This window comes from Neoarius graeffei, chromosome 3, assembly GCF_027579695.1.
Source record: "Neoarius graeffei isolate fNeoGra1 chromosome 3, fNeoGra1.pri, whole genome shotgun sequence".
NCBI classification, from domain to species: domain Eukaryota; kingdom Metazoa; phylum Chordata; class Actinopteri; order Siluriformes; family Ariidae; genus Neoarius; species Neoarius graeffei.
Genome location: NC_083571.1, coordinates 80698527 through 80720472, shown reverse-complemented (window position 1 = coordinate 80720472; position 21946 = coordinate 80698527). Strand labels below are relative to the sequence as shown.

General features: G+C 40.9%; 1 protein-coding gene across 1 annotated transcript; it reads right to left on the bottom strand.

Moving 5' to 3' along the window:
- Positions 1–904: 904 nt before the first annotated feature.
- On the bottom strand, positions 905–3566 carry pnocb (prepronociceptin b). Its single transcript, XM_060916052.1, has 2 exons — positions 3423–3566; positions 905–1522 (listed from the first exon to the last, which is right to left on the bottom strand). The coding sequence occupies exons 1-2, from the start codon at positions 3543–3545 to the stop codon at positions 905–907; spliced, it is 741 nt and encodes a 246-aa protein (XP_060772035.1). The 5' UTR covers positions 3546–3566.
- Between the last annotated feature and the right edge of the window lie 18380 nt (positions 3567–21946).

The following is a 21946-nucleotide window of genomic DNA, read 5'->3' as shown; positions in this document are numbered from 1 at the left end:
CTCTCAATAGACACATACAGGCCAATTGGCCTACAGGGTGTCAGAATGAAAAAAGAAAATATGTCTAGCACTTTTTTGTTTACCATGTAGTTCCCTATATGTTCCATATGTTATTTCATAGTTGTGATGTCTTCAGTGTTGTTCTACAATGTATAAAATACAAAATACAGAAAAACCTATGAATGAGTGAGTAGGGGTGTCCAAACTTTTGACTGGTACTGTATATTTTTCCAGGCTATTTGTAACATTGTACAATTCGATGATACAGCTTTATTTCTGGGGAGATTAGTACACATGATCCATGTGTGGTGCACCATCTATGATGATAAAGACCCATTTTGGTATCAGCAGGCAACCCAAATGTTCTTGGTTTGGAGTTGTCATCTTAGATATGAGACTTCAATCAAAACTAGAATAGGACACATTTTAAAAAAGGAAGAAAAGAAAATCCATCCTGGATCTGTTTGTAATTAACCCATATCAAGTGTGATCAATAGTGCGCAAGATAGGATAGGATGAGCAAGAAAATAGATAAAGTGCTTTTCCAATCATGACATTCAGCTTCATAGGACAGACAAACGACCACAGTGCTCTGCGATTCCTCCTACATCCAGAGCGGATACTGATGGACATGCTCAATGGAGGTTTCAGTGCATCGCTTTTATTTCTGCCAAGGTTTATTAAAACTCAGCCAGCAGCTGAAATTCAAAACCAGCAGCCTGTTGATTATTGAATTAGTGAGCACAATGAGCTCAAAATATCAATAGTGGAAACAAACAAACAAACAAACAAACAAACAAACAAAAACATTCCATGTTGGATATCAATGCAAACTAATTTAGCTCATCTTGGATGTTGTACATGATGGAGGTAAGAGGAGAGATCAGCACCTACTGTCGGGTGGTTAAACCTCATTCTTTTGTCGAACTGCAGCTGCAGACAGGTTGGCGAAGTGGCCTGAGCGGCCCGTGCGTGCGGTGAGACTCAGGTACTGCCTCAACAGCTGGCTCACCCGCTTCTGGTTGTTCCACTTGCGGGCTGACTTGCGGATCCCTATGAAGCCACCGTAGCGCTTCTGCAGGGGTCTCCCGGAGCTCACCAGCTTACGGAAGCCATGGCGACCTTTCATAAAACCACCAAAGCGTTTGGACAGATTGAGGGCGGTGGCGCCATCTTGGTCCTGCTCTTCCCCCTTATCAACTGTGTCTTGCTCCTCCTCATCCTCCATATTGGAGTCAAGCCCCAGGTCATAGGTTTCCTCAAACTGATCCGATTTTTGCTCCTCCTCGGAAGGTTCGTGACCGCTGAGCGCCTGAGCCATGTGGCGGAATCGCTCCAAAGCTTCTGAGTATTCCATGCCTTCATCCTCCATCTTCATTATGGCCAGAGGCTTTTTCTCGTCTTCTGTACGCTTCGATAAATCAGGTGATGGCAATGCGGCTGGGTTTAGACCCACCACTTGGTAGCAGAGATCCCAGCTATGAGCTGGGAACGCCTGGGCCTCACATTCCAGCAAACACACCTGCCGAAACATCATGTCATGGGTGGGTTAAACAAATGTGACTTGACCAAAATAGTGATAAGAACTGAAAGGTACAGATCATACAGTATATCCTCATTATCCTTGCATACCGTGATACCGTATCACTCCACATAGTGGCTGTGACACTGCTCGTGGGTGTACCAAGGCTTCTAATTCACCAAAGAAATCGTCACTTGTGGAAGGAAAGGGTATAAAAATAAATGAGGCTCCATATAGCAGAAAACTCTGACCAGGATGAGTATCTCTGTGAAAACTAGTTACTGCAAATTAAATCCAGGCTAAAGAGGATTCTCAGTGCCATATAGAGTATGTGCTTTGCGTGGAAGAAGTTGTACATGCCAAAAAAAAACCAAACATAAGGATGAGAGTGCACATACAGTGTATCTGTATGAATTCATAACAGATAAGCAGGCAGTTCATAACAGGCTTGTAGTACTTAAGTCCGACTTGTGCCCTAATTTTAAGGACTCGTAACTTGACTTGGACTTGAGCACTGATGACTCGGACTCAGACTTGTGCATTAACTGCACTCGGACTCGTAAGTTGGAGACGAGGATTCAGATTTTTTCTTTATTTTTGGTAACATGTCATAATAATTTGGCATAAGATATTTATATCTACATTAATTTTTATACTAATTTTGTGCAAGAGAATGCACATTCACCTGTTCATACATCGTGTTCAGGAACAAACTAACGTTAATGGTGCTAAAATGCCTGGAGAGAAGCCCCTAGGTTTGTCCGCTTTGCTTATACAGACTTCTCGTGCAGTGGGAAAAAATGCACTGCTATGTGTTCCATATGTAGAAGAACTATCAAGGAGAAGATGGGGACAACCTCGAACTTCAATCATCATTTGGTAAGACTCCACCCAGAGAAGGAAGTGACACACTATGTTCATTGCTCTGTTGATAGCGGGGCTTGCTGACTGAGTGATGAACTAGCTAGTGTTAACCCTCTCTCATGTTATTTGCCCTGTTGATAGTGGGCGGGGCTTGTGTTGGACTCGGCTCGGATCAGTAGTGGACTCGACTCAAAATTTTCTTTAATGACTTGGACTTGAGGGTGGCACGATGGTGTAGTGGTTAGCACTGTTGCCTCACAGCAAGAGGGTCCTGGGTTTGAGCCCAGCAGCCGGCAAGGGCCTTTTTGTGTGGAGTTTGCATGTTCTCCCCGTGTCTGCATGGGTTTTCTCCGGGTGTGAATTTGAGCGTGAATGGTTGTCTGTGTCTATGTGTCAGCCCTGCGATGACCTGGCGACTTGTTCAGGGTGTACCCCGCCTCTTGCCCATAGTCAGCTGGGATAGGCTCCAGCTTGCCTGCGACCCTGTAGGACAGGATAAGCGGCTACAGATAATGGATGGATGGATGGATGGACTTGGACTTGACTCAGACTTGAACACTGGGGACTCGAGACTGGACTCGGACTTGAGGTTTAGTGACTCGACTACAACACTGGTTCATAACGTGAGCATGTGTGTGGCTGAAAATGAAAGAATGAAAAGGCCCTTCATGAGAATCCATGTAGTCACTCAATCAAACGCCACCCACATGAGCGGCAGACTTTTCTCCAACCAATTATGCGCATATATTAACTAAATTGGCACAGCTTTTTGCATCTTCAAACCCATTAGGAACTTGATTAAAGAGCAGGTGCCATGATATTAAAAGCAAGTTTTGGTCTGTGATTTAAACGCTACACAAATCAGTCACGGATTTTGTTGAGTAACAAAGCAAGAGACTATTTTTTTCTTTGCTTGATGTTTACACAGATATGAAATGAAATGTGATAGGAGAGAGAGAGAGAGAGAGAGAGAGAGAGAGAGAGAGAGAGAAATGTGGGGAGAGATAAAGATAAGAGAGAAAAACTGATTACTCACAAGGGTGTTGAAAGTTTGCTGGGGAGGCAGGAGAAGTGCGCAGGTTAAACAATCACCTTGGCAGTCACTGCGACTAGGGACACACAAACTCAACAACAGAAGGACCCAAAGTGGCGTCTTCATGGCTTCGTCACCGCGGAAAACCCCCAGAATGGAGTTTTGAGCTGGAGTGCTTTGGATTTGCTAAGTAAAAAAGTAGACGTGTAAACAGGAGCTAAGAGTCAAAAATGAGTCATTAAAAAAGCCTTAAAAAACCCTGACAAGAAAAAAAAAACACTTTTATTTGGCTCGGTTTCTCTAATGAACACACAAAAAAAATTTTCAAACATTTTTTACAAATATACTGTACAAATACACCATACCACTGGGTTATTTTCAATACAAACTGGTTACTAATATCAAAAATAATATGATTTTAGTTTTTGGTCACATTCTAATCATTTTCTTATTTAGAATCGAACCTGTGCACACGTTGGGAGAATCCTGAAGCATTTATTTTCATAAAAATTGCTGATATTGATGATGATGATGCTGCTGATGATAATAATAATGCACGTTTTTAGAAAGCATGCCATTTGTTGATGATGAGGATTAAATAATACATGCATGACAGACTTCACCCACAGGTAACATGACCATGTAATGAGTCATAATATCCTGCTCATTGGTGTTTCCCTACCTGTACACCAAAACAGGATCATTCCAAACTATGAAATATACTTGCTTTAAGGATTAAATGCAAAAAAAACCAATCCATTTTGCACTCTAGTTATGAGCCGGTATTGTTTATGATCTGATATGATATACAATATGATAAGCCCAACATGCAATACTTCAATTTAATTAGATTTGTACTGCGATTTAACAATGGAACATTGTCACAAAGCAGCGATATAGAAATGTATAAATTCCAGATATGAACTTTACATACAGTATATGAATTTATAAATTTATCTGCAATGGCAGCAAGGAAAAACTCCCTGAAAAGACATAAGGAAGAAACCCTGAGACCTAAAAGGAGTGACATCCTACATGATAGTCTGATTATAAATAACTTGCTAATATAATTGTATAATTGATAATATATGATCAAACGTGTAACTGTGTAACCATGATACATAGTTTTAACATGAAACTATATACACTTCACTTCTGAATCTGATCCCCATACTTGCATTTGGATTCATCTGGAGTATGTATTTGCGTTAGAGCAGAAAGTCACAGACAATTTCACGGTGCAGTAACTGTTGAACCCAGTTTCATGTTTTTTTGATCGTATCTACTCAAAACCTTGCAGCGATACTGAAAGACAGCAGCGCAGCAGCAGTGTCAGTATTAAATTATTTGGTTAAGGTCTGCTTTTCAATGAGAATATTCCTATAATGTTACATTTTTCTCTTCTCTCTATTGCATGTGCCTTAACTTTAGTCTCGTCCTGATGAGAGGTGAGGTGTGACTTCTCTACATAGTCAGTAGGCTTTAATATTTTAAACAAAATAACATAGAAAGAGGGCGGCATGGTGGTGTGGTTAGCACTGTCGTCTCACAGCAAGAAGGTCCGGGTTTGAGCCCCGTGGCCGGCGAGGGCCTTTCTGTGCGGCGTTCTCCCTGTGTTATATTCTGCAGCATGTTCTCCCCATGTCTGGGTGCTCCGGTTTCCCCCACAGTCCAAAGACATGCAGGTTAGGTTAACTGGTGACTCTGCATTGAGCGTAGGTGTGAATGTGAGTGTGAATGGTTGTCTGTGTCTATGTGTCAGCCCTGTGATGACCTGGCGAATTGTCCAGGGTGTACCCCGCCTTTCGCCCGTAGTCAGCTGGGATAGGATCCAGCTTGCCTGCGACCCTGTAGAACAGGATAAAGCGGCTACAGATAATGAGATGAGATGAGACACAGAAAGAAACATTACAGTGGTGATAGAGTGTGACAAGGAAAGGTTTGATACCATCCATCCATCCATTATCTGTAGCTGCTTATCCTGTTCTACAGGGTTACAGGCAAGCTGGAGCCTATCCCAGCTGACTATGGGCAAGAGGCAGGGTACACCCTGGACAAGTCGCCAGGTCATCGCAGGGCTGACACATAGAGACAAACAACCATTCACACTCACACCTACGGTCAATTTAGAGCCACCAATTAGCCTTCCCTGCATGTATTTGGACTGTGGGGGAAACCGGAGCACCTGGAGGAAACCCACGCAGACACAGGGAGAACATGCAAACTTCACACAGAAAGGCCCTCGTCGGCCGCTGGGCTCAAACCCAGAACCTTCTTGCTGTGAGGCGACAGTGCTAACCACTACATCACCGTGCCGCCCCGGTTTGATACCAGTATACAGTAAAACATCTACACTGATCAGTCATAACATTATGACCAGTGAGAGATGAAGTGAATAACACTGATTATCTCATTACAATGACACCTGTCAAGGGGTGGGATATATTAGGCAACAAGAGAACAGTCAGTTCTTGAAGTTGATATGTTGGGGAAGCAGGAAAAATGGGCAAGCGTAAGGATCTGCGTGACTTTGACAAGGGCCAAATTGTGATGGCTAGATGACTGGGTCTGAGCATCTCCAAAATGGCACATCTTGTGGGGTGTTCCCGGTATTCAGTAGTTAGTACCGAACAAAAGTGGTCCAAGGAAGGACAACCAGTGAATGCTGGCTAAAACAGAAAGGTATCAGCATTAACTTTTTCAGCAGTTTGTGCTACAGTAGCTCTTCTGTGGGATTGGACCATATGAGCTAGCCTTCATGCTCCATGCAAATCAATTAATCTTTGACACCCATGACCCTGTCACCGGTTCACCGGTTGTCCTTCCATGGACCACTTTTGTTCGGTACTAACCACTGAATACCGGGAACACCCCACAAGATGTGCCATTTTGGAGATGCTCAGACCCAGTCATCTAGCCATCACAATTTGGCCCTTGTCAAAGTCACTCAGCTCCTTACACTTGCCCATTTTTCCTGCTTCCAACACATCAACTTCAAGAACTGACTGTTCTCTTGTTGCCTAATATATCTCACCCCTTGACAGGTGCCATTGTAATGAGATAATCAGTGTTATTCTATCCACATTCACTGGATATGAGAAATCGCACACACTGATTGACTACTTTACTACTAGGCTATCAGCTCATATACCATGAGTAGAGAAAAACAAAACGGCGGAGCATGTTTCTGAACCAACCAAGGATGAAATAAAAACTCTACTCAAAAACAAAACCCTAAAAATACACACACAAAAAAGCAAGAAAATATGGAATAAATTTATTTGATGGTAAGAACATATCTTTTTTTTTTTAATTTAAGAATTATTATTATAGCATTTTTCACAAATTACTACTGTCATTTTGCCGGTTTGTTTACATTCTAAGCGGAAATGATTCTGTCAGATGTTTTGTATAAAGTTTTTATTTATCAAATTTGCAAAAAATAAAAATGCTCCGTTTCTCAAAATCCAGTGAATGTGGATAGAATAAAACAGTTATTCCACTCAATCTCATTGTACATGGCTTATGACTCGATTTCGTGGAATAACTGTTAATTATTCACTTTACCTGTCAGTGTTTTTATGGTTGATCGGTGTATAGTGTTTATATTATTGCAGTATTTTCCTTCACATTGTATATCCCTAGTTTAAATGTACATCAGTATCAATGTATATAAATGACATGACATATAAAAGTAATTATTTATACTGTATCCACATACTAGCATTTATTTTCAATTATCTGCCCACAACTACAATGCCAGCACTGCCCCTGAGGCTAAATGTGACCAAATGAGGCATGCAAGAGGAAATTTTGATGCCATATGCCATTTAATTGTGCATATCTCCAGCCTGGGGTAGATGAGTTATCAAGTGAAGTGACCTACTCAAGGACAAAGTGTTCGAACAAGAAGGACCTTGATGACGGATGTTAGAACTTGAGCTTTAATTGCACACATTCTTGCCCGTGGTTCACATCTATAACCATGATGAAACTCTGAGTTTATCACTCTTCAACATTCAGGACTTTCGCTCTTTTTTTTAAACCCTATACCAAAGGCTGATTACGCTTTCTTAACACATTATATTATGGAAGGCAAAATTAAACATTCGCCATCTGTTTTTCCCCCCGTTCTAAAGTTCATTAACGAAACTCATCATAGGCCTTAATTGATGTCTGAATTAGCATGTATGGCATAATGAAGAGGAAATGAGAGAGAGCGAGAGAGACTGGGAGCAACAACGATTCTGAGTCACTCTGCCAGCACACATTAGTCACGATGAGATTAGGGCCTCGCATACTTCTTATCAACCTTTAACCAAAAATCAACCTCCGATCTGTAATGAACTCAGATTAAAAAAGAAAATATTGCTCTTTCATTTTAAGCTTTCTATTTCATGAAGAAAAAGTAAAGCAGTGACTATAGGCCAATAATAAACAGTGTAATTATGAGCGGTGAGGTCATTTATGATGGGAGAATGATCAAGAAAATGTTTTCAGTCAATTTAACCTCACACACTTTTAATGCAGTGCCATTAATTTTCTACAAGTTATATGAAGGAAACTTTTTTATTATCTCCCACACTTTTATCCAACTGGATTTTTAGAGATAATGGGGAAATTAATAGCAGGCAATTTGAAACCTATGATTACGTCCTAAAAAGACCATCAAAAAGCTCTCTCTCAGTGTTCAACTACTTTAATTATTTTTTTATTATTCTGTAGCGAGGGCGGCACGGTGGTGTAGTGGTTAGCGCTGTCGCCTCACAGCAAGAAGGTCCTGGGTTCGAGCCCCGTGGCCGGCGAGGGCCTTTCTGTGTGGAGTTTGCATGTTCTCCCCGTGTCCGGGTGGGTTTCCTCCGGGTGCTCCGGTTTCCCCCACAGTCCAAAGACATGCAGGTTAGGTTAACTGGTGACTCTAAATTGACCGTAGGTGTGAATGGTTGTCTGTGTCTATGTGTCAGCCCTGTGATGACCTGGTGACTTGTCCAGGGTGTACCCCGCCTTTCGCCCGTAGTCAGCTGGGATAGGCTCTAGCTTGCCTGCGACCCTGTAGAAGGATAAAGCGGCTAGAGATAATGAGATGAGATGAGATTCTGTAGCGATATACATCCATGCATTATCTATACCACTTATATTTTGTGGGTCAGAGGTGAGCTGGAGCCAATCCCAGCTGACATTGGGCGAGAGGTGGGGTTCACCCTGGACCGGTCTCCAGTCCATTGCAGGGCTAACACAGAGAATCAGAAAGCCATTCACACTCACATTCACACTCTCTGGGCAATTTGGAGTAGCCAGTTGACCAAATCTACATGTCTTTGGACTATGGGAGGAAACCCATGCAATCACAAGGAGAACATGTAAACTCTACACAGAAAGGCCCTGGTCAAATCCAGAACTTTCTTGCTGTGAGGCGACAGTGATAACCACTGCACCACCATGCTGCCTAGTTATAGTATACATATACACACACCTGACACTTTAATAGGAACTTGTTCTTGATTTTAAGATTCCTGTTCTTGGCTGCAGGAGTGGAACCCAATGTGGTCTTCTGCTGTTGCATGCTGAGATGCTTTTCTGCTCACCACGGTTGTAAAGAGTGATTATATGAGTTACTATATCCTTCCTGGCAGCTCAAACCAATCTGGCCATTTTCCTCTGACCTCTCTTATCAACAAGACGTTTCCACCCATAGAACTGTCATTCATTCACTTGATGTTTTCTGTTTTTCGCACCATTCTGTGTAAACTCTAGAGACTGTTGTGTGTGAAAACCCCAGGAGATCAGCAGTTTCTGAAATACTCAAACCAGTCCATCTGGCTCAAACCAACACCCATACCACAGCGAAAGTCACACTCTGAGATCACAATGTTTCCCATTCTGATGTTTGAAGTGAACATTAACTGTAGCTCTTGATTTGTATCTGCGTGATTTGATGCATTGTGCTGCTGTCAACGGATTGGCTGATTAGAGAACTGCATAAAACAGCAGGTGTGTGGTTGTACCTAATAAAGTGGCCAGTGAGTGTACATTCTAATAACACATTCATACTACAGTTTACAAGAATCATGGTTTATTTGTCACATAGTTGTACTGGGACAGGGTGGCATACCTGTAAATCCCATAACAACCCCCACCAGCTCTGAGGTCGTCTGAGGGAGTTTTTCCTTGCCACCGTCGCCACAGGCTTGCTCATTGGGGATAGATTAGGGATAAAATTAGCTCATGTTTTAAGTCGTTCAAATTCTGTAAAGCTGCTTTGCGACAATGTTTATTGTTAAAAGCGCTGTACAAATAAACTTGATTGATTGATTGATTACAAGAGAGCTGTACAAAAGTTGGCTATCAGAAAAGTATCTATGGTCTTTATTTAGTGCACATTTTTAGTGCAGTTGATTTATTTATTTTTAATATTTCTTATTATAAGATTACAATAAAGCACATATCAGATTCTTTTGAATAATTCCTACTCATTTCGAGCTTTAAAATGTCTTTATCTATTAGCAAATAATTCTAAAAAAAAAAAAAAATTGCAAATTTTTCTGCCTGTCATACAAGACTATTTAAAGCTTGAAATTAGGAACCGGGTCTAGAAATAGGTTTAATAATCTAATATTGGGTTTATTGTAACTCTAGGCTCATAATTGGAAAGAGTAGATAAATGTGACTCGTTTCAAAAAAAATTTGCAGTGTAAAATCCAAATTTCCAGTAAAACGAGGTCTCTGAATACATACAGCTGATCTCAGTGTATAACATCGTATGGGGATTTGAGACCATTCCTCGTTAATGTAGTGGTGTGTTGGTTGTGTTTGTATGGAGCTGCATGCTGCAGTTGAGAGATTGCAAATCTCCACTCACATTCCCTCAGGGAAGGGCTGTGAAATGATAAATCGGAGGCAATTTCAATCCGATTAAAGCAGTCCGTTCCCTTTCTCCTATCAAGAAGCCACCTGATGCTATCAACTCCAAGGTAAACAGCCAGTTCCATTTTTTGTTCCTGAGGCTACAATCCATCTAAACATCCAATCTGAGTACACTGAGTTGCAGGCTGGGGATAGATAAGCAACTCTGTATGTCTTCACTTATGACATCTGACGCTGTTTACGTAAAACCAAGGGTAGCAACAAGGGAATTGTCCATGTCCCCCACCATCACCACTCCCAGCTACACGAATATGAAGTAGAACACACTTCATTTCATGTTTATTATGTAGTAAATAATAGCCCACCTGTTTCACAGCATTCAGCGATTTCATTTTGCCCTTCGCAATGGCATTACATCCTAATCACCAGGAATCTCATTGTCATAACCATTTTCAGTCAGATACCGTCGCATGAGCTCAGTCGATTTAATTGAGAATACATTGATACCCCAAAGGTATGGCGTCTGTGGAGATGATTTTACTCTGCCTCCACTAGCAAAGTAGCAATTATTGCATTATCCCTCATTGCCCAGGAGGGACTTTATCGTAAAAAAGAAGCAATCCAAGGCAGTGAGTCAATGCTTGGAGGTTGGTGGAGACATTTATAAAAAGTGTTACAAACTCAGTGGAACTACTACCACCCTTTCTGCCAGCAAAACTTCAGTGGAAAATGGACATGGACTCAATCTGTCATGTTGTCAGACATTTCTCAGGAACTCATCTCATTGCTGGTTTTGAACTGGTGATTGGGGAGAAGGCTGAAGTGAAATGAAGGGCCAGTGCAGCTCAAGTTTATATCCAAATGCACATAAGCGATGACAAAGGGCACATTTGAAGTTCTTTGTTTCAACATAGAACATGCTCTTGCAAAACCACGACGCTATATATTCCAAAGCGGCTACCCTCACGGTCAGAGACGCAATATGGACACGGTTTCTTTACAGTGGATTAAAATTCTCAAGAATTATTTGCATTCATGATACGAGCACATCAAATGCTTCAGCTTTTGATCAAGAATATTTTCCATTATGAATGGCCTAAGGGGAGCTGTTCCTTTTACTCTGTGTGTGTGTGTGTGTGTGTGTGTGTGTGTGTGTGCGCGCGCGCACTTCTTTTCACTTACATTTCACATGTTGCATATTTTAAAACTCACACTTTAATAAACACACACTTTCATTTAATATTGACTACATGAGTAGGAAAGAGGAACGTCATCATGCACATTAAGTAGTTCACTTGGCCCACGGCTTACTTGCCGTACCAGCATTAATTTCCTGACAAATGTAACCAATTATAAGATATTAAAAGCAATCACTGTAAGAAACTGCACTCCTAATGGAAAGAGGAACCAGATAATGAGAACAAAGCCTTTTACTTGTATTCAATATTAATTCCTAATCATTTTTTATGAGATAATATCTAGATAAACGTGTGTATGCGAAGGTTAATGTGAATACAAATAATCATGGCTCGTCAAGCTCAGAGACATTACATTGGTTTCATGGGACATTTAATAACTGTTTGACACAAAATTAGGACTATCGAGACAAGGACAAATGCTGCAGTCACAAAACACTCTTGATTGGCACAAGATGATATGCATGCTTAGCTTTCGGATGAGAAAGAAATTACAGCTGGGCGTTTTAATTCAGTCAAATGGAAAATAAAATATTGCTTGCATTAGGATAATGACAAAAGCAATGGTAAAAGAGAGAGAGAGAGAGAGAGAGAAAGCCCAAACTTTAAAGTACCTTAGATTTGATCCATTTTTGTCTGAAAATACTTTGTTCTCAAAAGCAGGTTTTAAAATTTAATCCAAATGATTGTATTGGACTCTTTCAATGTCCTCTGGTCAACTACAAATGCTAATCAGTCAGAGCTGCAGCAAAGCACTTACTGCTAAACCTGTCTGTAAAATTAGAGAAGATTGGAGGGGGGAAAAAATTAAGATCCATTAACCTGCATCTTCAAAGCCACTGAGGTGTTTTAGATGAAAGCTTGGCTGAGTGTGTTCTATCAAACCGTGGAGGGTGAGAGCAAAGTTCTTGAATAAATATAATTGCAAAAAGAATATTCGTAATTTCAAGACTGTTTCTTTGCCATGCCAAAGAAACTTTGTGAAGTTAAAAAAAAAAACCCGAACCAATCATAAAATGCAACTGTGTAATGTTCTTTATGGACACATCCACAAAAAAATATGCAAGTTAATCAAAATAATTTGAATTTTGACCCTGTTCACCATTTGGACAATGTGCATCTCATCAGCAGAAAAACACTAGGAGTGATGTCATCGGAGTGAAATATTGGGAAATATGTCACTCAGATCCCCGATGTATTACGTATGAAAAATACAAGTTTTTCAACACGAGAAGATAAACTTCATATCTTCAAGCCAACATGTGATTTTATTTTTATTACATAGACACATTCACAAACAAAAAGTACCCCAATTTGTCAAAACAATTAATCGATTTCCTCATGAGTGGCATATAGAGAAATATGCCATGGTTGTAGTTCTCCATGTCCCTGATGTAGCACGTATGAAAAATACAATTGGCGTATTTCCCAGTAAAACACTCATGTCTATGTAATACATATATATACTGTACTGTGCAAAGGTCTTATGCACATGTAAAGAAATGCTGTAGACCAAAATGGCTTAAAAATAATGAAATGTTTCAACATTAAAAAAATACTATAAACAGCAGTAAGCTATAATAAATGAAACAAAGTCAGTATTTGGTGTGAGACGACCCTTTGCTTTAAAAAAAAAAAAAAAGCAGTCTCAGGTACAATGAGTGCAGTTTGATAAGGAAATGAGCTGTAGGTTTTACTGAGCATCTTACAGAACCAGCCACAGTTCTTCTGGACACTTTGTCACACTCGCTTCTTCATTTTGCACCAAAACCCAGCAGCCTTCTGTGGTAGCACAGTGGTGTAGTGGTTAGCACTGTTGCCTCACAGTAAGAAGGTTCTGGGTTCAAGACCAGCAGCTGATGGAAGCCTTTCTGTGTGGAGTTTGCATGTTCTTCCCGTGTCTGTGTGGGTTTCCTCCCGGTGTTCTGGTTTCCCCCACAGACATGCAGGTTAGGTTAATTGGTGGCTCTAAATTGACTGAGTGTGAATTGTTGTGTGTCTCTATGCATCAGCCCTGTGATGATCTGGTGGCTTGTCCACGGTGTACCCTGCCTCTCACCCACAGTCAGCTAGGATAGGCTCCAGCTTGCCTGCAGCCTTCATTATGTTTTCTTTTTTAATCTGAAAAGTGGTCTCTTATGTAATATGCTGCTCAGATACAAACATTTAATTTTGTGCTGGAAAATGAATGTTTGGACTCTAAAATGTTTTTGGACTGACTAGATAATGTAGAAGTCATAAAATAGAAATCTATAACAAAGTTTGTATGAAAAAAGCAGGGTGTCTCAGACTTTTGCACAGTACTGTATGTGTATTATATATATATATATATATATATATATATATATATATATATATATATATATATATATATATATATGTGTGTATATGTGTGTGTGTGTGTGTGTGTGTGTTGTGTACACACAACACTAAAGATGTCAAAACTATGTAATAACATATGGAAGAAATATGGAATTATGTGATAAACAAAAAAGTGCTAAAAACCAAAATGTTTCATATTTTAGATTCTTCAAAGTATCCAGCATTTACCTTGGTGACACTTTGCACACTATTGGCGTTATCTTAACCAGCTTCATGAGGTAGTCACCCGGAACACTTTTCAATTAACAGCTATGCCTCGTCAAAAGTTAATTTAATTTATTGCCTTCTTAATCTGTTTGAGATCAAACAGTAAATAGTAAATAATAAAAATACAGTTAATAGCCCTATTCCACACCTGTAGTGATCCATATTATGTCAAGAACCGCTCAACTAAGTAAAGAGAAACAACATCCATCATTACTTTAAGACATGAAGTGTCTTTAAGTTAATAAAAATAATTATAATAATTACTTATATATAAAACATTACACTATGCTGTATACAAACCCAAACATGTAATAACAACCAATGGAAGATCAGTAGATGGCTTCCTGAAGGTAAAGTGATAAAACAGTGTGATAATTAAGATAACTAATGGGTTCTTTGAAGAACTGCTTAGTCATTATAAACTGTCACATGGGATTTGAAAAGCAATGGTAATGAATTTATTTGACAAAAGAAATACAGTCAACATGTCTGTAAATATCAAGGACGATGCTTTCTTTGGTGGTGATGATGATGAGGAAACTAAAGCAAAAGGTTCAGTATTATCTTTCCAGGAGTGAACAATACTGGGCAATATAAAATATAACTACTTTTTGGAAAGCCCTTTTAAATCTACATCTTGTTCACACACACACACACACACACACACACACACACACACACACACACACACACACACACAAGGAGGAGAAGGACATGCCAAGCCTTACCTGTGCTCCGGTGCTGAGGAAGACGTTGTGTTCTTGCTCACACACTCTGACTCTTCAAGTGAGGCAGCAGTGTCCAAACCGCAGCCTTGTTCAACTGCTTGCCTTCACACTCTCTCCTCTCTTATATCAACCCGCCCCTTCCTCTGGTTCAACCCCCCCACCCCCCCACCCTCTTGCTTTTCCACTCCATAGATAGGAACACTAAGGTGTGGAATCACGCATAACTTGAACTAGCAACCTTTAGTCAACAGTGACGTAGATACCTTCACCAACGACGTCACTTCTGCTCCGAAGATCCCAAAAAAAAGGACTGAAAATAAATGAATACACATCCACTGCTAAGGTGCGATAATACACATGTAAAAATGATTGTCATTTTGCATACACTAGAAATCAATGGAAGGTAAGATCGTTTGCAGCCAAAAGGTGCATCCAAGGAGGAAAAACAAATGTTCCCAGAGGCGAAGAATCGTCTCAGTGGATTACTGAGGCAGCACAGCTCAGAGCAAAGGAGACAGAGGAAAAAGATCGAGGGTCATTTTTCAATTAAAAAAAGAAAGGACCCAAGAATCATTCAACACACTTCAATAGTCTTGAGTTTGCATATTTAAATCAGTGTTTTCTTGTTTCCTATACAGTAAATCTATCGTTTACAATATGATTATATCACCAGTGTGAGAGGGCAAATTGAATATATGCCTTGTGGACTGTTGGTCATATGACACAGACTGGACCCAAACCTTAATTCTGTGCTGCACCTGTGTGTAGTAGTTTCTTTTTGCCAGGTATACACACACACACAAGGTCAACAGTGAACAATTATCAAGCAATGTGATGTTGAAAAAAACAGTGCATCTAAAAAGTCTACACATCCCCTGTTACAACTGTATGTTTTTGTGATGTAAAAAAATTTAACTGAGATAAATCATGCCAGACCATGTTCCACTTTTAATGTGATATAGCAATCAAAAGTCCATGTGGCGCATAGGGCGGTGCCGATCTCCGTAGCCCTCGGCCTCTCGCCTATAACATAGCTAGGGTTACAGTGGGGGGCTAGTCCTCTGGTAACAGCGAGAGTTTGACTCCCCAGTCGCATCTGTATTGCAGCATGCCTTGCCAGACAACAGTAGGTACCATTTTTATGATGGTCTATGGTATGATCTGACCATGAATAGAACTCACGTTCTCCCGATCAAGAGGCGGACATGCTAACCACTAGGCTAACTCTCGGTGATGTGATATAGTAACCAACAAAATTCAAGTGAAAAACAAAGAGAAAGATTATAGGGGGTGTACACAACTGCATACCGCGAGTTAGCCTAGTGGTTACTGTATCCACCTCTCGATCAGGAGATTGTGAGTTCTACTTGTGGTCGGGTCATACCAAAGACCATCATAAAAATGGTACCTACTGCTGTCTGGCAAGGCATGCTGCAACACAGATGCAAGTGGAGAGTCAAACTCTCACAGTTTCCAGAGGACTAGCCCCACACTGTAACCCTAGCTGTATAGGCAAGAAGCCGAGGGCTATAGAAATGGAGATTGGTGTCGCCCAATGCACCTTAATGGCCTGGCTAGTATTGGGACGGGAGATTGCCTGGGAAGACCAGGGTATGGCACGGGAAGGACTTTAAACTTTTTAGACACAGCTGCATAAGTGTGCACACGTTACAAAGGAATGGCTGCAAAAGAAGAGGGTGCCTGTCCCATCTATGCCCAGTAGAGAATGTATGGTGAATTTTGAAATGGAAAATATACACAACTTTTTTTAAATGTGTTGCAAGAATCAAAATTGAAATGTGTTTATTTTGAAAAAAAAAACAAAACAAAAAAACCCAAGAAAATTCATGAGGTAAACCATCTAATAATGTGCTGTTGTTTTTTCGAGTGCAATACAGGTCAAAGATTATTTATAAATTGTTGTTTTCAGTTTTAATTTCAATTTCAATATACCATCCCAACTTTTTCTGATTTGGGGTTGTATCTGCTGCATGTATGAATTAACCCAATGCAGTGCAAATCATCTCTTTATATTTAAAAGTATGGCATTTTATACCACAGTGCTGGTGAATGCTTGGTTCTGGTTGGTTAGAATGTGTTAATTAATTTTCTAAAGCAGCATGACTGACAGAATTTGGTTGCAGATGACAGGCAAATGACAGGTTGATATTAAAGGAACAGTCCACCGTACTTCCATAATGAAATATGCTCTTATCTGAATTGAGACGAGCTGCTCCATACCTTTCCGAGCTTTGCGCGACCTCCCAGTCAGTCAGACGCAGTCAGACGCGCTGTCACTCCTGTTAGCAATGTAGCTAGGCTCAGTATGGCCAATGGTATTTTTTGGGGCTGTAGTTAGATGCGACCAAACTCTTCCTCGTTTTTCCTGTTTACATAGGTTTATATGACCAGTGATATGAAACAAGTTCAGTTACACAAATTGAAATGTAGCGATTTTCTATGCTATGGAAAGTCCGCACTATAATGACAGGCGTACTAACACCTTCTGCGCGCTTCGGCAGCGCATTGATACGGAGCTCCGTATCAATGCGCTGCCGAAGCGCGCAGAAGGTGTTAGTACGCCTGTCATTATAGTGCGGACTTTCCATAGCATAGAAAATCGCTACGTTTCAATTTGTGTAACTGAACTTGTTTCATATCACTGGTCATATAAACCTATGTAAACAGGAAAAACGAGGAAGAGTTTGGTCACATCTAACTACAGCCCCAAAAAATACCATTGGCCATGCTGAGTCTAGCTACATTGCTAACAGGAGTGACAGCGCGTCTGACTGCGTCTGACTGACTGGGAGGTCGCGCAAAGCTCGGAGAGGTACGGAGCAGCTCGTCTCAATTCAGATAAGAGCATATTTCATTATGGAAGTACGGTGGACTGTTCCTTTAATGCACTTATCCTAATATATCATCTTTTACTATTGTAACAACAAATTTATCCACCAATCCACAGTCAGACAGATTGTGTACAAATGGAAGAAATTCAAGACCATTGTACCCTCCCCAGGAGTGGTCGACCAACAAAGACCACTCCAAGAGCAAGGCGTGTAATAGTAGGCAAGGTCACAAAGGACCCCAGGGTAACTTCTAAGCAACTGAAGGCCTCTCTCACATTGGCTAATGTTAATGTTCATGAGTCCACCATCAGGAGAACACTGAACAACAATGGTGTGCATGGCAGGGTTGCAAGGAGGAAGCCACTGCTCTCCAAAAAGAACATTGCTGCTCCTCTGAAGTTTGCTAAAGATCATGTGGGCAAGCCAGAAGGCTATTGAAAAAATGTTTTGTGGATGGATGAGCCCAAAATAGAACTTTTTGGTTTCAATGAGAAGTGCTATGATTGGAGAATGGAAAACACTGCATTCCGGCATAAGAACCTTATCCCATCTGTGAAACATGCTGGTGGTAGTATCATGGTTTGGGCCTGTTTTGCTGCATCTGGGCCAGGACGGCTTGCCATCATTGATGGAACAATGAATTCTGAATTATACCAGCGAATTCTAAAGAAAAATGTCAGGACATCTGTCCATGAACTGAATCTCAAGAGAAGGTGGGTCATGCAGCAAGACAACGACCCTCAGCACACAAGTCGTTCTACCAAAGAATGGTTAAATAATAATAACAATAATAATAATAATAATAAGTTCAATTTATATAGCGCCTTTCACAAACCCAAGGACGCTTTACAAAAGAGTTACCACCAAAAAAAAAAAAAAATTAGGAAGAATAGTGTGAGGTAAAAAGAAAAGTTTTCAAGTTGGCTTTGAAGGAAGAGAGTGTGGAACAATCACGAAGCGATTGTGGTAACGAATTCCAAAGTTTAGGAGCAGCAACACTAAATGATCTGCCACCCATAGATGCCAATTTAAAATGAGGAACAGTCAGAAGTCCACAAACAGAAGATCTGAGGGAGCGGGAGGGACAGTACAAATGAATTAGCTCACAGAGATAGGAAGGAGCGAAACCATGAAGAGCTTTATAGGTTAACAGCAAGATTTTGTATTTGATCCGGGAGATAACTGGCAACCAATGCAGTTGCTGTAAAACAGGAGTGATGTGAGCAGTGCGCTTGGTGAGTGTGAGGATTCTTGCTGCTGAGTTTTGAATGTACTGCAGGCGATTGAGCAATGTGGCAGGGAGACCATAAAAGAGAGAATTGCAATAGTCAAGATGAGAAAAAATAAATGCATTGACCAACATATTGGCATCAGATTCCAAAAGAAAAGGGCGGAGACGAGCAATATTGCGGAGGTGAAAGAAAGCATTCTTAGTAATTAGTTTAAGATGGGGTTCAAACGTAAGGGTGTAGTCAAAGATAACTCCAAGGTTTTTTATAACTTGGGAAGGATGAATAGACACACCATCTACATCAATAGTAAAACTGGAGAAATTCTGAACCTGTCTTATGGTACCTACTAATAGAACCTCCGTTTTGCCAGCATTAAGTTTAAGGCAGTTCTTATACAGCCATTGCTTAAGGTCAGTGATGCAAGACCTTAGCAGCTGAACAGAGGCTATGGAAGGGGTGATAGTGATGTAGATTTGAATATCATCAGCATAACAATGAAAGTTAAGGCCATGGTTACGAATAATCTGGCCTATAGGAGAAACATATAATATAAAAAGAAGGGGACCAAGGACAGAACCCTGAGGCACACCTTGAGCAACAGTAGCAGTGGATGATTTATGAACACCAATAGAAATAAACTGTTGCCTGTTTGCTAGATATGACTGAAACCAGGATAAAGCTAAGCCAGTAATACCAAAAGAAGATAGTCTGGAAATGAGTCTCTCATGATGTACGGTGTCAAAGGCGGCTGTGAGGTCCAAGAGAACAAGGACATTGAGATGACCAGCATCAGTTGAGAGCAGGAGGTCATTAACAACTCTCAAGAGAGCAGATTCAGTGCTATGCATATTACGAAAGCCAGACTGAAAGGGTTCATAGAGATCATTTTGAGCAAGGAAAGTATGAAGCTGAGAGGCTACAACTCTCTCCATTACTTTAGCTAGAAAAGGGAGATTTGAAATGGGTCTGTAATTGGACAGTGAAAGAGAATCTAGACCAGGTTTCTTTAGTATTGGTGTAACTGAAGCAATTTTGAGGGAGATGGGAACAGTGCCTAAAGCAAAACACTGATTAATCAAATGAGCAATATAAGGGGAGATAGCAGATACACAAGATTTAAGAAGTGCAGTGGGTGCAGGTCCAACAAACATGAGGAGGAGGAGGACTTAGTTATAATTTCCGATACTTTAAAAGAATCAACAGGAGAGAAAGCAGAGAGACAGCAGTCAGCTTTATGAGAAAGGGCTACTAGCGGGACAGAAGAATGAATTTCAGAATGAAAGTGTTGGTAAATACTGGCAATTTTATCATTGAAAAAATCCAAAAAAGCCTGACACTGAGCAGGAGAACTGGGAGTGGTTGAGGAAGGAGGCTGAAGAAGTTTATTTATTGTATTAAACAAAGTTTTGGGTCTATGATTGCCACTCTTAATGATGTTAGCATAGTAGGAGGATCGAGCAGCATTAAGAGCATCCTTATACTTTGTGATGTGTTCAGAGAAAAGTGAAAGATGAATAGTGAGACCAGTTTTCTTATAAAGGCGCTCTAGCCGCCTTCCCTTGGCCTTCATGGCCCTAAGCTCAGAGTTGAACCAAGGAGAGGCGCGATTTGCAGAGACCTGTCTAGTTTTAAGGGGAGCGAAAGTGTTGTGTGTTAGATATAGTATTATTGTAAATAGCAACTGTATCATCAGGAGAGGAAACCTCAGAAAATTTACAAAAAGAAGAAAGGAGAGAGGCAGAGAAAGAATGCACATCAATAGAAGAAAGATTACGGAAAGAGACAGTAGAACGCAGAGGAAGTTTAGAAGGTGGCACACTGAGACAACACTCAATCAACCTGTGGTCAGTAAAACCTACATCAGAACCCGATACAGACACAATTTTTGTACCAGTAGAGCAGAGCAAGTCAAGTATATGACCATGATTATGTGTTGGAAAGTCAACATGCTGAGTTAAACCAAAACATTCAAAGACAGTCAAGAGCTCCTCAGTAAGGGAGCAACTAATGTCAACATGAATATTAAAGTCACCCAGAAGAATGACGGCAGGACAGACAGATGAGGCTACCGTTAGCAGTTCATTCAGTTCAGACAGAAAGATAGATGGCGATGATTTGGGAGGTCGATAGATTAAGAGCAGCAACATCGGTGTGGGAGTGGAGGTTTTCAAAGCCAGATATTCACAAGATGTAACATCATGAAAAACAATCTCTTTAAGTTTCAAACCACATTGGAAAACTGCAGCTAGACCTCCACCCTTCCCTGTGAGATGGGGCTTTGAAAAATATGTGTATCCAGATGGAGAAGACATATTTAAATGTAAATAGTCCTCAGCCTGTTGCCATGTTTCCACCAGCAGAAGTATGTCCAGGGTCTTTTGGATAATCAGGTCATTAATGAGCGACGCTTTGTTGCTGATGGAGCAGGAGTTTAAAAGGCCAATCTTCGCAGGAAACACAGGTGACAATCCAGAGACAGCAGACCCTTGCAGTTTCCCAAGTGAGCGAAGAACACCGTGATTAACTCCATGAGCGTTCTTGTTGAGCTTGGCAATCCGATTGTGAGTCCATATGATGGGTATGGAAGACTCCGAAGCATAATGAGCAGTCGGAGAGCGCGGAAAGCGGTGAATATACCGAGGGCAGCGCGCGATTCCAATAGAGCGGCACAGTTTAAATGCTGTGGAATCCAAGCGGTGCCACGCACTAAGGCTTTTTAATTCCTCCGGCGAGTAGGTGTAAAACATGGGTAAAAGCCGGGCCACAAAACCAAATACCCAGACCCACAGTCACAATCCAAAAACAGATGGACAGACACAGTCCAATGTAAGGTGCAAAGCCACCTTAGCCTAACACCGCTCATAAACGTAGCCAAAACACCAGCGGTTCCACACCCAGAGTACAATGCAGGGAAGCAATTTGACTAACCAGCACATAAAACAGACAACAGCGTGGTGAAAGGTGGAAACTCACTCACCACAGCTGAAGTCAAGCGGGTGGAAAGAAAACGGGGGCTTGCAGGCGGGTTAGCAACAGGTGATTGCAAAAAGCCGGTGTCAAAACCAA

Coding starts and splice junctions, on each gene's coding strand:
- pnocb (XM_060916052.1), bottom strand. CDS start 3,545: ATGAAGACGCCACTTTGGGTCCTTCTGTTGTTGAGTTTGTGTGTCCCT. Junction 1,523..3,422: donor AGCAAACTTTCAACACCCTT/GTGAGTAATCAG, acceptor ATGTTTCGGCAG/GTGTGTTTGCTGGAATGTGA.